At 49.2% G+C, this 14,892-nt stretch overlaps 6 protein-coding genes across 6 annotated transcripts; 3 read left to right on the forward strand and 3 right to left on the reverse strand.

Moving 5' to 3' along the window:
• Window positions 1-70: 70 nt before the first annotated feature.
• PGRI_021670 (putative translation elongation factor EF-1 subunit) lies at window positions 71-5,031 on the forward strand (the record flags this gene model as incomplete). The annotated part of the gene is made up of 12 exons (XM_040789880.1): window positions 71-104; window positions 184-344; window positions 399-539; window positions 598-854; window positions 943-1,373; window positions 1,422-1,622; window positions 1,684-1,796; window positions 2,162-2,435; window positions 2,536-2,586; window positions 2,797-3,531; window positions 3,582-3,764; window positions 3,824-5,031. 12 exons carry the CDS (start codon window positions 71-73, stop codon window positions 5,029-5,031), a joined length of 3,789 nt encoding a protein of 1,262 aa, XP_040646833.1.
• Window positions 5,032-6,024: 993 nt separating this feature from the next.
• Window positions 6,025-8,160, forward strand: bipA (Hsp70 family ATPase KAR2; the record flags this gene model as incomplete). The annotated part of the gene is made up of 3 exons (XM_040789881.1): window positions 6,025-6,206; window positions 6,271-6,435; window positions 6,489-8,160. 3 exons carry the CDS (start codon window positions 6,025-6,027, stop codon window positions 8,158-8,160), a joined length of 2,019 nt encoding a protein of 672 aa, XP_040646834.1.
• A 363-nt stretch (window positions 8,161-8,523) lies between these two features.
• Window positions 8,524-9,142, reverse strand: PGRI_021690 (DUF967 domain protein; the record flags this gene model as incomplete). Its single annotated transcript, XM_040789882.1, has 2 exons — window positions 8,524-9,066; window positions 9,116-9,142. 2 exons carry the CDS (start codon window positions 9,140-9,142, stop codon window positions 8,524-8,526), a joined length of 570 nt encoding a protein of 189 aa, XP_040646835.1.
• Window positions 9,143-10,121: 979 nt separating this feature from the next.
• On the forward strand, window positions 10,122-11,181 carry PGRI_021700 (putative C6 transcription factor; the record flags this gene model as incomplete). The annotated part of the gene is made up of 3 exons (XM_040789883.1): window positions 10,122-10,249; window positions 10,299-10,746; window positions 10,801-11,181. The coding sequence occupies 3 exons, from the start codon at window positions 10,122-10,124 to the stop codon at window positions 11,179-11,181; spliced, it is 957 nt and encodes a 318-aa protein (XP_040646836.1).
• Window positions 11,182-11,203: 22 nt separating this feature from the next.
• Window positions 11,204-12,489, reverse strand: PGRI_021710 (zinc-dependent alcohol dehydrogenase; the record flags this gene model as incomplete). Its single annotated transcript, XM_040789884.1, has 4 exons — window positions 11,204-11,688; window positions 11,750-11,828; window positions 11,886-12,259; window positions 12,339-12,489. 4 exons carry the CDS (start codon window positions 12,487-12,489, stop codon window positions 11,204-11,206), a joined length of 1,089 nt encoding a protein of 362 aa, XP_040646837.1.
• A 789-nt stretch (window positions 12,490-13,278) lies between these two features.
• PGRI_021720 (uncharacterized protein) lies at window positions 13,279-14,396 on the reverse strand (the record flags this gene model as incomplete). Its single annotated transcript, XM_040789885.1, has 4 exons — window positions 13,279-13,536; window positions 13,588-13,801; window positions 13,874-14,160; window positions 14,238-14,396. The coding sequence occupies 4 exons, from the start codon at window positions 14,394-14,396 to the stop codon at window positions 13,279-13,281; spliced, it is 918 nt and encodes a 305-aa protein (XP_040646838.1).
• Between the last annotated feature and the right edge of the window lie 496 nt (window positions 14,397-14,892).

Here is a 14,892-nt window from a genome sequence, read left to right on the forward strand (position 1 = left end):
AGTTCTCCCGCCAGGTCCACCTTTGATTTCACAAACTCCTTCAAGTCCACCCCACAAATTTGAAAGTCTAATGTCGGGGTTTATAGATGCCGGGGATGATCCCTGTAAGTATCGAGCATCCTGTACCTTTTTGAATTCATCCAGTCAGAGTATAATCGTTTGACGAGATGACCGTCCAGCTAGCCGATCCAAATCATCCGCAGAAAAATGAAGAGGCCCCCTTCAGTACAATGAACGACCATGTTGAAGATCACTCTCTGCCTATAGAGAATCCAAATGAAAAGGATGCATCGGCCATCATCTGTGATGATCCTAACCACCCGGTCAACTGGCCCCGATATAAGGTAAAGTTTCTGATCATAGCAACCTTGCGCTCCAAGCTAACTGATCATCTAAAGAGAAATATCAACCTTAGTCTAATCTCATTTCATGCCTTTATGACCAATTTCATTGGTGCTGGAATCATTCCCGTCTATGCTACCCTCGCCGAGAAGTTCGGTATCGAGATTCAGGACGTTAGCTACATGACCTCAATTCATGTTAGTCACATAATATTCTCATCAACCCAAATTCACGAGAAGCTAATGGATTCAAAAGATTCTGTGTACCGGTCTTACGCCCTTCTTTCTAGTCCCTATTTCCACTAGGTTCGGTCGCCGGCCTGTATGGCTTATCTCCACGCTCTTCACGGCAGTTTGTAACGTTGGGTGCGCAGAAAGCCAAACTTACGCACCCATGTTGGTCTGTCGTATCCTAGGTTCTCTCATGCTGGGTGCTCCTATCGCTCTTGGGCCCCCTGTTGTGATGGAATCGTTCGCAGAGCACGAACGTGGTATTGCGCTAGGAACATGGTCGTAAGTATTCTCTGATTTATTCCACCTATGCAATCTATTTGGAAACGGTCATGTAGTATATTGACTACTTACACATCATTTTTCGCAGTGTTTTTGTCACGCTTGGTCCTTTGACAGGTCCATTTGTCATGGGATTCGTTGCGGAGCGACTTGGATGGCAGTGGATCTATTGGATCTTCACACTCATCAGCGGTGCACAGTTTGTGTTATACTTCTTGTTAAGCCCAGAGACTAGGTACATTCAGCAGGAGAACTCAACTCGCAAGTCTGGCTTCATGAAGTTGATCACATTCTCGCGAATTGATCCCACTCCTTTCTCCATGTCCGAAGTCATCCGGCCCTTCTCAATGGGGAAGCAAATGACCGTGTTGCTGCCTGTGCTTTCACACAGTATGATCTTCTGTCTCTCGGCTGCAATGTTGACAGTAGAGATCCCTCAGCTGTTTGCCACTCGCTTTGAGCTTGGCCCGGAGCAAACTGGTATCCAGTTCCTTGGTATCATCGTTGGCACCATACTCGGTGAGTTGTTCAACGCTGTGGTCCTCAGCTTGATGAACAGACGAACAGTGGAAAATCAAAGGCACGCTGTGAATCCCAAGAATTACCTGATTGCAAGTTATCTGGGCTTCGTCGCCATGATTGTTGGGCTGGTTGTCTTCTGTGTTCTATTGGGCAACACACTCCCTATGCACTACAAGGTGTCCCCGATTATTGGCATTGGTGTTGCAGGATTCGGAAACCAATTAGTGTCCAACTTTTTGATTAACTGTAAGTTCGCGCAAGGTTATCCTGGATTACTGAAATGGGGCTAACGATTCAATTCATTCAGATGTTATGAAGATTCATTCGGATAACGCCGCCACTGCGTCGATCTTCTTGGGGTTGGTTCGCCAGACATGGTGCTTCATAGGGCCATTCTGGTTCCCTACCATGTTTGAAACTGTGGGTATTACAAACTGCGCCGGGCTTCTGTCCGCACTGGTGGTCATAAGTGTCCTGCCCGTTATTTGGTTGCACTGGAGGCACAAAGCTAGAGGGGGATTTTGATCTGTACAAGAAGCTAAATATGTTATACTAGTGTGTTGTATACTTACGACCATGTTAAATTAGGCTTCAACCGTTTGAAATCAAGGTTGCGGTTCCTGTCGAGACTATGCTATCCTCAAGTTGACAATGGCTTCGCAGAGCCAATTGGAGACGTGACAAATGTGATATCCCAAGCTTTCAAGTAAATAGGAAGGCGGTGGGAAAGGCGGTCGGCTCAATCAGCCTTGCTCGGCCTACGTAAATAACCGGTTCTTCCACAGCTTCTCCATCACAACCCCCCGTTCATTGCCCCGCCTCACGCCGTAATGTCTCGACACCGTATTAAGGAAGTCGATTATGATGAAGATGATTTCTATGACGACGATGATGCTTCAGTCGACCCAGAGGAGCAGGAGTTCTTGCAACAGTGTACTACTGCTGTTTTGCAACAGCTCGGTGCGGGGCAACCGTCAGTGACCGCCACGAAACAAGAAGTCCAAGACGCGTTATGGCACTACTACAATGATATTGAGAAGTCGGTCAACTATTTGAGGGGTATGTTCAATTTGCACAGATACGCCATATAACAAGGCATTACCTATCGCGGGGTTCCTTGTTTGTTGTGAAATCAAGCTAACCGAACTTCCGTGTGCAGGCAAGAGAGAGAAGGAGGCTGCGAAGACGCAGAAATCGAAGATTCAACCAGGTAAGCAGTGTTCATGGAAAAATTGTTGTCCTAAAATGTCGTTGGGCTCGGGTTCTGGGGCACGAGATATTCTGCACGCCTCGATCATGGGTGCTGCGGTTTCTTGCGAATGAAAATGTGTGTACATCTGGTACAAATCCATCCCATTGGATCTCTAGACTCGGAACTGATGCTACAGAAGATTGAACAACGTTCTAACAGGTGTTTCAGTGCCAGCATATCCCGCTCCTCCCTCTACGGCACACTTCTCGGCTGCCGATTTCTTCCGCGATTGTCCTTGGCTCAACGTGCCCTCTCATCGGAAGGCTGATATCCTGGTTGAGCCGCTTTATCCACGTTTGGGGCTGCTGGGCGGTGCACCGGAGAGTGGTGGAAAACTTTCCAAATTGGCCGCCCTAGCTGCAGCCCGGAAAAAGAAAGAGGGCGAGAAGACACCATCCCTGCCAGAAACTCCGACTCCGTCGACTCCCAACCTCGAGCAGCCAAAGGCGTCCTCGCTTGATCGTCCGGGTAATTCGCGCTCCCTTCGTGACAGACTTGCGGCTAGCGGGAGATCCACACCAAAAGCTTCTTCAGAGGGTCATGGGTCTCTACGTTGTTTGGCCAACCCAAGCCCCTCCCCGCATCCGATACCGAAACAGCCCGCATCCGATAACAGAAAGCCATCGGTGTCTGAGGTTTCGGAGTCAATGCAAAGGGTAGCGCTTGAAGCGAAAGAAGAACCGGAACCCGAGCGAACAGTGCCTACCATTCGAGCCGCACCCTCCACATTTGCCAGCACTATCCTTGGCGCACCAACAGGCCCGACAGCGGCTGAGCCCAGCCACTTACACTCCAACAGCTCAGACCTGCTGAGGATCTATGGACAGGATCATGCTGAACCTTTTGATTTTGCAGCACCGAGCCCCGACGATGTCGTTCTCAATGCACAAAACACAGCGAAAGGTTTGGCGATCCGCAGGAAGGTTTAAAGGCAATTGCCTAATAATATGTAGGTATGAAGTCGAAATCAGCCGCATCGAAATCGGCAGCGGGGAAGAAAGGCCAGTCTGATCTGGCAGGTGGTATGAAGGAGCTGTCAGTGGAAGACAAAGTGAGCGTCAAGAGCAAAAATCTTGATGTTATATCAGAGTACAAGAAGTCCACTCGCAAGCGATCCGCGAACTTTGTGGTTATTGGTGAGTCAAACCTCCCCTGGCGAAAAGATCCGAATATAGATTAACTCTCAACCATATAGGTCACGTTGATGCTGGAAAGAGCACTCTGATGGGACGGTTGTTAGCAGATCAAGGTGCTATCGACCAGCGGACTCTAGATAGGTATCGGCGAGAGGCTGAGAAGATCGGCAAGGGTTCATTCGCCCTAGCCTGGGTGCTCGACCAAGGGTCGGAAGAAAGAGCACGAGGGGTGACGATAGATATCGCCACCAACAAGTTTGAGACGGACAAGACAGCCTTTACGATCGTTGATGCACCAGGCCACCGTGACTTCGTCCCGAACATGATCGCTGGTGCCAGTCAGGCAGACTTTGCTGTTCTGGTCATCGATTCCAGTGTGGGCAATTTCGAGTCGGGGTTGAAGGGCCAAACCAAAGAGCACGCTCTGCTTGTGCGCAGCATGGGTGTCCAAAAAATCGTGGTGGCTGTAAACAAGATGGACACCGTGCAATGGGATCATGAACGATTTGAGGAGATTGAACAGCAAATTTCCGCATTCTTGACAACTGCTGGCTTCCAGGAGAGTAACATTGCATTCGTGCCGTGTTCAGGAGTTCTGGGGGACAACATTTCTCGGCGGACTGAGGATCCCCAAGCATCATGGTACACAGGTCGCACGTTGATTGAAGAACTAGAAACTTCGGAGCCATACACACATGCCCTCGAAAAGCCTTTACGTATGACGATTGGCGATGTCTTCCGAGGCGGCGTACAAAATCCGCTTTCCATCTCTGGCCGTATCGACGCAGGCAGCTTGCAGATGGGCGACCAGATCCAGATCATGCCCAGTGGTGAAACAGCAACAGTGCGCAGTTTGGAGGTAGACAACGAACCAAGTGACTGGGCCGTAGCAGGTCAAAATGTCACTCTAAACATTGCCAACATTGACCCTATTCACCTCCGCTCCGGTGATGTTGTCTGCCGTCCTTCATCTCCCATCCCTACCATAACTTCTTTCACTGCCAAGGTTCTGGCCTTCGAACATCTGATGCCCATGCAAGTGGATGTGCACCGTGGCCGTCTACATGTGCCTGGTCGCATCAGCAAGCTAGTCGCCTCTCTAGACAAAGCGTCAGGGGTGGCTATCAAGAAACGCCCCAAGATCGTGGGTCCAGGTGTCGTGGTGCGTATTGTGGTTGAAATTGATCATGCTGTTCCTCTAGAAGCACCGACCAGGATTGTCCTGCGCGCGGGAGGCTCAACAGTGGCTGCTGGTTTATTAGAATAAGCTATTTCGGTGAGCTATTTCAGTCAAAATCCATCTTGTTCGTGATCTAGTTCCTCGTTGGTAGCACAGCCCGAATGATTCACCACTCTGGTAAGAAATATATATATCATAAAACATAGATATGGTACTCCATTCACTAAGTTGACCAGTCAATAATAGTTGTAAATGATTTCAGATATTATTTGAGAAAGAATTTCCTCAATTATTGAACGAATTATTGGATTGTGTTGCACGAGTAGTGCCATTAGAGTTAGACTCATAAGCTGTATAATCCCCAGGGCACGGTGGGTGCTCTGTGCCACGCCCTACTCGGGAGATCCCCCCCCCCCCCAAGTCTAAGCCCCCGTAGGGAGTACACCACATATGCTCGATCGAGATGCCACTTGTCATCAATCGAATTAGGCTGTTTTAAGCATACAAGTCGAAACACGTGGTCAGTAGTAATGACATGAGTCAACCGGGTAAACTTTTAGTGACTATAACTGAGTAGATCGAGTTCCTTGAAGGGGCGAACACTTGCCCCCTTCTAGCAAGTTCGATCATTTGGCAGTCGTTGATTGGTGGAAGTCGTGAGTAGTCCGTGGATATACCCCTGCCGCTAGACTACTTTAGGTAGCAACTTTCCTGGTGAAGAAGGCGGTGTGCCTGCAGGGTAATTTCTGAGTCAGCCACTGCCGGAGCCAAGACAACCAATCAGCGCACGAGAAGTGACCTGAACTGGGAAAAGGCCAGCATGGCCGCTGGGCCGTGTCCGTGTACAAGAAGTCCTCTCTCTTCGATTCTTCTCCAAACCATTCTTCCATTTCTTCACTTCGCCCCGGGTCCCTTTCCGGCATATCATCGACTAACATAAGGGTTCATAGAGTCAAACACGCCTTGTGTTTACTCGTTCGCGCAGCTGTTTAGGTCGGCACGCGCGAAGCTTCCATAAAGACAGCTTTTTGTCTCCGTGTTAAAAAGGACTTTGATCCACCTATACATACACCCTTCACAATGGCTCGCCTATCCGCACGCGATGGCGCGTCCAAGCCCTTCGCCTGGACCACCATCTTCTACCTCCTCTTCGTTCTCGTTGCGCCTCTGGCGCTCTTTGGAAACACTGCCAACGCCCAGGAGGACAACTCCCCCGAGAGCTACGGCAATGTTATTGGTATTGATTTGGGAACCACTTACTCGTATGTTTTCTCAGTCTCAGAACCATTGATGTTGAATGAAACAGGTTGCTGACTTTCAATGCAGTTGTGTTGGTGTGATGCAGAACGGCAAAGTCGAGATTTTGGTCAACGACCAGGGAAACCGTATCACCCCGTCCTACGTTGCTTTCACCGATGAGGAGCGCCTCGTTGGTGACGCCGCCAAGAACCAATACGCCGCTAACCCCGAGCGCACCGTCTTCGACATCAAGTAAGCTTTCATTCCGCGCGTCAAAACAGGAACTCAGGACTAATGCACCGCAGGCGTATGATTGGTCGCAAGTTTGATGACAAGGATGTCCAGAAGGACGCCAAGAACTACCCCTTCAAGGTCGTCAAGAAGGATGGCAAGCCCCAAGTTAAGGTCGACGTTAACCAGGCAGCCAAGACCTTCACCCCCGAGGAGATTTCCGCCATGATTCTCGGTAAGATGAAGGAGATTGCCGAGAGCTTCTTGGGCAAGACTGTCACCCACGCCGTTGTTACCGTTCCCGCCTACTTCAACGACGCCCAGCGTCAGGCCACCAAGGATGCCGGTACCATCGCCGGTCTCAACGTCCTCCGTGTTGTCAACGAGCCCACCGCTGCCGCTATCGCCTACGGTCTTGATAAGACTGGCGACGAGCGCCAGGTCATTGTTTACGATCTTGGTGGTGGTACCTTCGATGTGTCTCTTCTGTCTATTGACAACGGTGTCTTTGAGGTTCTGGCTACCGCTGGTGACACTCACCTTGGTGGTGAGGATTTCGACCACCGTGTTATGGAGTACTTCGTGAAGCAGTACAACAAGAAGAACAACACCGATGTTAAGAAGGATCTCAAGGCCATGGGTAAGCTCAAGCGCGAGGTTGAGAAGGCCAAGCGTACTCTGTCCTCCCAGATGTCCACTCGCATTGAAATCGAGGCTTTCCACAATGGCGAGGATTTCTCTGAGACCCTGACCCGCGCTAAGTTTGAGGAGATCAACATGGATCTGTTCAAGAAGACCCTCAAGCCTGTCGAGCAGGTTCTGAAGGATGCTAAGGTCAAGAAGTCCGAGGTTGATGACATCGTTCTTGTCGGTGGATCTACCCGTATCCCCAAGGTCCAGGCTCTTCTCGAGGAGTTCTTCGCCGGAAAGAAGGCCAGCAAGGGTATCAACCCCGATGAGGCCGTTGCCTTCGGTGCCGCCGTTCAGGGTGGTATTCTCTCTGGCGATGACTCCATGGTCGACATGGTTCTCATGGATGTTAACCCCCTCACTCTCGGTATCGAGACCACTGGCGGTGTGATGACCAAGCTCATCCCCCGCAACACTGTTATTCCTACCCGCAAGTCGCAGATTTTCTCGACTGCCGCCGATAACCAGCCCACCGTCTTGATCCAGGTGTTCGAGGGTGAGCGCTCGATGACCAAGGATAACAACATGCTCGGCAAGTTCGAGTTGACCAACATCCCTCCCGCCCCCCGCGGCGTTCCCCAGATCGAGGTCGCTTTCGACCTCGATGCCAATGGAATCCTCAAGGTCAGCGCCTCCGATAAGGGCACTGGCAAGGCCGAGTCCATCACCATCACCAACGACAAGGGCCGTCTCTCCCAGGAGGAGATTGACCGCATGGTCCAGGAGGCCGAGCAATATGCCGAGGAGGACAAGGCCATCAAGGGCAAGATCGAGGCCCGTAACGGCCTTGAGAACTACGCCTTCAGCCTGAAGAACCAGGTCAACGATGAGAACGGTCTGGGTGGTCAGATCGACGAGGATGACAAGCAGGCTATCCTCGATGCCGTTAAGGAGGTCAACGACTGGCTCGAGGACAACGCCGCTACTGCTACCATGGAGGACTTCGAGGAGCAGAAGGAGCAGCTTTCCGGTGTGGCTTACCCCATCACCAGCAAGCTCTACGGCTCTGCTTCTCCCCCTGAGGATGACGAGCCTCTTGACCACGACGAACTGTAAAATTATCTTTGAGGCATTATTCATGGAGTTCCAATTTTTTTCTCTTGCTTGAGTCACTTTTTGTGTTTAAATCTACACGAGGCACTGTTTGTGTCCCATCCAACCATTAGGCCCGGTTGAACGCCGGCTAAGAATTCAATACAATGATACCTTGCATACTGTATGAAACTATTTTATAGTGCCATTCCATGTAAATCTTTGTGATCACATTGAAAACGGTACCACGGACCTTACTATGTACCGATGCAATGTCCTTGTGGTATGGGATTTCTATCTAAAGAGTTGTATATTGTGTTCATTTTGATGTAGCAAGGATGTTCCCTCCCAGCTGAATGTTCTTATAGCAGTGACTAAACATGACATTTATTTAGCTTGTTGAGCCACAAACTCCTGGATAGTCTCCGCAACAACCTGATGATCATCCTCCTGCGCCAAACCACTGACAACAACAACGCCAATAACCCCATCAACACCATGCACGCGGATCGGGTAGCCACCGCCATGGATAGCGTACTCATCCGCAACAGCACCCCCAGTGGCACTCGGAACAGCATACTTCTTAACAAAAGCAGCCTCGATCTGGTCGGCCGAGGCGCCAGCCGCAAGCCCACTAATAGTCTTCTGTCTCATAGCCCAGCTCGAAACACCCCAGCGAAGCACGGTGTTGCGCTTCCGTCGCACCCAGTTCTCGTTGTCCGGGATTGTCCCGCTTTCCGTCACAGACTGGAACACCACATGGAGCGGGACTCCGTTGAGCGCAATGGAGATCAGGGCGGGTTTGCGTTGTCCATTCGGGAGGCGGAGGATTCGGTTCCTTAGTGCATTCCCTAGTTGCCAAGCAGTGTCTGCTGTGAACTTGTGGAAAATTTGACTGGCGCTTGTCTCTTGCGCAATTAGGGCATGCGGCTGTTTCTTGGTTAGCTTTCGCTTCTCGGACTGGGGAAGAGTTTCTCACATCTGTGCTGGGTGCAGAAAGAGCCATGATGTATGAGGTTCACTTTGGTAAGTACTTAGGAAAATAAATGAAGAAAAGTGTCAAGGGGAATCAAATGGTCTATGTAGTGGGGATGGCAAGGGTGGACCTTCCTCTCGTTGCATCGGTGACGTCGCCGAAATCTAGACTTTTATATTGTCTCGACAATTTATTCGCACCTCTAGTGGATTCTATGAAACTTCATAGATAAAATGTTCCGAGATGTAGACATCGGCAAACCTGCCGACTATACCCCTCCTTGACGAAATCCAACGTCTCCACATTCCAACATGCATCTTTCCTCATGACACCTTCAACCATTTAGGTCCCCATGCCCCCAAAACGAGCCTGCGATATATGTATCTCTCGCAAAATCAAATGCAGTGGTTCCTGGCCCTGCGATACCTGTAGCAGCGCAGTTAAGCGGGTGCAATGTACGTACTTGAGGCCTGCACAGAGGAGGGGCCCGAAATGTCGACGGGCAGTTAGCCGTCGAGAAACCGACCTTTCAGAGATCCAATCCACAAGGAATCCGCAAAATGATCAAGATAATACATGCAAGCAAAGCGCTAGAGATGAGACCGTTTCTTCATTTACCACAGTCTGCAAGCCCCAGTGCATTATTCCAAAGACAATCCTTGCGTCGGTGATTCGTCTATATCAGGAATACTCATACGATGTCTGGCCTATAGTCAATGCAGAAGTACTCTTAGGAAGGCTCGAGGATATCTATCCTGAAAGTCTTGACCACAATGTTGGGAATACTTCGTGTCTTATCATGTCCCTCTGTGCAGCCACAATGGCTCAGTTGCATCTTGATCCCCTGGTAGATGGATCTCACACAGTGGATAGTACCACAATGGCTCAAGCTTGTCTAAGAATGCGTGCAAGTTGCAATAGCGATGGGGCGAATCTGGATCTGAGAAGCGTTCTGGTGTCTTTCTTTTTGCATGTGTACCACGCCAAGGTCAACCAACGAAATTCGGCAATGATGTTCATGCAAGAGGCGATGGCTGGCGCTCGTATTCTACGGTTGCATGAAGAGTTTTCACACGAGGAAGATGAGGTAATTGCAAATAAGGCGTTGGTATTTCCGTTGCTTTGGGTATCAGAGAGGTAAGCAGGGACCTTTGGATTCGCCGAATAACTTACTAACTATCCACAGAGGTTATTCATTGCATCTGGGTCTCTCCCCTTCATTCATTGAACCCCCAGAATTAATAGATTTGGGGAGAAATAATAATGCCGATGTTCATGCCCAAGGGTTGCTAGAACTTGTCAAGCTCTTTATTGCATTTGATCAAATCTCGGTTCGACGCAATTCGCGCCTTGGGATCACTATGGCTACGCATCTGACCGACACCGAGGCGAAGCTTGCCTCGTTAAGCTTTAGCATGGCTAATCACGTTTCAACCCGAACAGCAGACTATCACATCACAAGGGAATGGATGAGGACTATTCTCTGGCAGGAGGCACTCACCATGGGCTTGTTGTCTTCTTCGGCATGCACATCCGTTTTGGAATTTGGGTTTCCAGCTCAAGTTAGCCGTGGCTTACTCCAAGCCTTGCGGGGCTTCAGCGAAACAGATTTACTCCCGTTGGGACGAGACCAGGTCAGTAGCCTTGATATAAAAGAAACACAGGTTATGACTAACGTACTTTTGCAGTTACTGAAATGTTTCGAAGTCGCGAACTCGCTCGCGGACACGGTTCTTTTGTCTCCACACAAAATAAGCTCTCGGCTTGAACTAGGGCCGCCGGACTTTCTGCATGCATTGTATCAGAAGATTGTCCCATTTCTCGAACAGGATGCTATGTTGAATTCAATCCTTCGTGCTAAAACGGCCGAAGCTCTAGTCGCAGCTCCAGCTCGCTTGCTGACAGCCGGGGAGGAAGATGCGGGCCTACAGTCGGGCGAAAATGGACTTCGTCACCAGGCCCAAATGTCCGGATACATACCAAACAGCGAGCTCGACGAACAAAATCAATTGACACCAGATTTCTTGGATTGGCTAGTACAATCGGATCTCCAGATAAATCAACATTAGTTTCAATGATATATTCACAAGATCATTCTGTGATCTGAAGGACGATCCGCCCTGAAATATCACCCTTCTCCATCTCCTCATATATCTGAGGCAAATCCTTGAAGGGCCGCACCTTGACCACAGGATTAACAATACCACGTCGTACCAGATCAACAGCTTCCATGCATTCCTTCAGAGATCCAACCAGATTACCCGTGATCCTGAGGCCCTTGATAACAATCGTACAGATAGGAGTCTCCAAGGTCGGTCTTCCCGGGGGAATACCCACACAACTCAAAGTACCACCAACCCGCAGCATATCGCAAGCATGTGCAAACGCCTTCGCATTGCCTGCTGTCACTACAGCAGCATGTGCACCCAAACCAGTAATCTCTTGCACCCTCTTGACGGGGTCCTCGGTGGCAAAGTCGATAAATTCCTGCGCGCCGAGACCTTTGACAAAGTCTCCCTTACCGGGACCAGTGTCAACACCAATTACCAGAGCCCCTTGAGCTCTTGCATATTGAACTGGATATTGTCAGTTGATTGCAACTTGCCTCACAGCTTCCCTACAAAAGAGCAAACATACCAGCCAAATGTCCGAGACCACCTCCGGCCCCAACAACCACCAACCAATTCCCAGGACGAACATTCGCATTCAAAACGGCCTAATCAATCACCCATTAGCCTCAGACCAGATACACAAACAAGAACACCCAACGCACCTTATAAGCAGTCAAGCCCGCACAAAGCACCGGGCCCATAACCTTCGGATCAACATCATCAGGCAAAATCGTCAAATAATCCGCATCGAGCGCAATATACTGCTGAAAACTGCCATCCTCATGGTGAAGATGGTTTGTACTCGCAACACAGTACTGCTCTGTGCCTGCAAGGCAGAACTCGCAGCGTCGACAGATGCGGCTCGCGAACCGGATACCGACCAGGCCACCGACTTTCAGGCCCGCGGCATGTGTGATATCTGGTCCAAGTGCGACCACTCGGCCGATACCTTCATGACCACCCACGTGTGGCAGTTTGATATTTGTGATCGGGTTACCGTCTGGTCCAGCTGCGGTGCCGGCTTTGGTGTGTAGATCTGTTGGTGCGTTAGGTTAGGTCTTGTTGAGAGATAGCATCTTGGCGGGAGTGCTTAGATCATTTGACAGTATACATACCGCTCTGGCAGACGCCGGTGTAGAGCACTTGGGCAAGGACTTCGTTGCGTCCCGGGGTTGGCACGGGGTAATCTGTTTTAAACTCGACTTCGCCGCCCAGTGAACGGACGAGGGCGACTGTTTGGGTCTGTGGAATGTTGAGGGATCCCATGTTGAAGAATGGATAGAAGAGTGTGTTCTGAAGAGACTGGATTCTGGGTGTTCTACAGACGAAATGGCTATATTTATATTCAAAACTCGAGTCTACATTGTGATACTGAGGATGGACCGTGGGATGTTGTGTCATTAACCACCTCAATTCTCCGAGTGCACGTCAAGTGATGCGTGGGATGTATATTGAAGCGGGAAATGATGTTCTGTACGAGGTCTTTTCTTCAATTCAGGCCAAATCCAGACCTCACTGGTCAATGATGTGATATTCTTGTGAGGCGAGATGGAACTAGATCACAGCCATGTAGATGTGGATATCAAGACAAACTCGGATAAATAGAGTATGCCCAATATGAGTACTTTTTACTATTGGTAGTCAGAAGGGAAAAACTTCATGTGACACGACATGAAGCCACGCTAATTCTCCGAGTCAATTCTCCGTGAGTGGGGGGAAGTATACAATGTGTAGATCTATCTCACCTATGAATTTCTAATATAAAAGAGAATCTGTATGTTCATTAACTATCTCACCTATGAAAGGCCTTCCCTTTTTTTGGTTCTTTTCTTGAGATTTGGTTCAAATCACTATCAAGTAAATCGGGGTATGTACAATTGCAATAATTTCCGGGTACGCCAAACCTCACCAGTAACACCGAGGTCAAGAAAAACAGAGTCCCGAACACCATTCCTAACATATGTACAATGTGAAGCCAAACCCCCAGGCTAAAGAGAAAATAATCGTAATCCAGCTATGCGCCCTCGAAGGAATGTCGGGTATTTCGTTAAAGATCTAAACATTGTCTAGATGTACTGCACGGGCATAAGAACCCTTCGTGGGTGTCAACGGTGAAAGATGTGAATCGCCAGTCTCGATATCCCTACGTACTCTGTTGGCATGAGGGCTGGAGTGAGGCGAATTAGTGGCGAGCGGCGTGACGAACAGCTCGCCGTTCTTCTTGCGCATCCAGTGTATCCGCAAGTGATCGAGGGCGGTTTTGAAATCGTCGAGAATGACCGTGTCGCAGAGACATTTAAAGATGAAGGATAGCTGGGTGAGGTTAGTATTGGAAACTAGAGTCGGATGTGGGATGGTACTTACTTTCCAGAATGGCTCGACACCTGTTGGGAGCTTGCTCGAAAATACATTCAGCACGCTGCAGGTGTCGACGATCATGAAGATGATTGAGAGACACATTGCTGCTAGCATGATTCCGAAGCGGGGGCTGACGACTACTAGTTCCCATAATCCGAAGTTGTATTCGCGTTTGATGGTCCAGAATAGGCTGGCTGTGGTGAAGATCCACCATGGGTCGCTGTATGATGTTAGGACGAGGGATTCAGATAGAAAGGAGCAAATGGTATTTGACTAAGAGGGAATGGCGAACCGGAATAATGGCTCCATTGGCCTAGTCGTCAAGAAAATCTTATTGATATTGTTAAAGTATGTGAAATTGGCGTAGATTTCCAGACCCCAATAGGGCCAACAGAGGACCACGGTGGTAATGTAGAAGAGGGAGACTTTTCGTGATAGGAATGGGCGATTCTTCATCCAGGCGATCACATTGTGTAGGGCCCAGGAGATGTTAAGACCGATGGCGGTGACGGATAGATACCAGCCGTAGACTGGTTCATGAGGGAAGATGAAAGTACCATGGGCCATGGCCAGGATGAGCTATAGTCAATTGCAAAGGTTAGCTGAAACTCCATTGGACCGATAATGACCGGGCTTTTTTTTTGACTCCCACGGACCTCGGCGAAAATCAGCTTATGCAGGAGAATATGTGACTTCATATTTGCAAGAGTAATAGCAGCCATAATGAGTAGACTTCCGACCATTAGACCTTGTCCCCAAGCTTCGAGGATCAGGGCATCGGCCTCGGTGGGCTTCGAGATGTGATCGCTAGCCATCGTGGGTTGTAGTCATGTCAAGTGTGGGCGGTTAAGAGAGAGAGAGAGTTAAAGGGGCGAGATGGAAGAAGGATAATTAGGTGAGAGAAATGAAGCGCAACCTTGAAGGCATATCAAAAAAAGAGCCGCTCTCGCACAAACATATATTACTAGGGTTCAAAATAAAGAGCGAGGAGATTTATTTATATAATATATTGTGTACCTAATAACGGCAATTCCAAGCGTAATATTTTTTCCTTCTAATTTGGTTTAAAAAGTAATTTACGCCACTGGTCTACCGTTGTAGCAGGGGGTATAATGCGGGGGAAATAGGGGATAATCTCGAAAAATCGAAACATTTCATGTGCCTCAATGCCTCAATTCCCTTTAGCCATTTTCTTTTAATTAAACCCATGGATCCCACATGGCAAAACAGTCTTGGTCTTTCCCTTAATGTCCTTCTCCCCGCGATTTCTGTCCGTGCGGAGGACCGGAGGTGGCGTTTTATGGGGACAAA

The sequence above is a fragment of the Penicillium griseofulvum genome, assembly GCF_001561935.1.
Source record: "Penicillium griseofulvum strain PG3 chromosome Unknown contig_80, whole genome shotgun sequence".
Lineage (NCBI taxonomy): Eukaryota > Fungi > Ascomycota > Eurotiomycetes > Eurotiales > Aspergillaceae > Penicillium > Penicillium griseofulvum.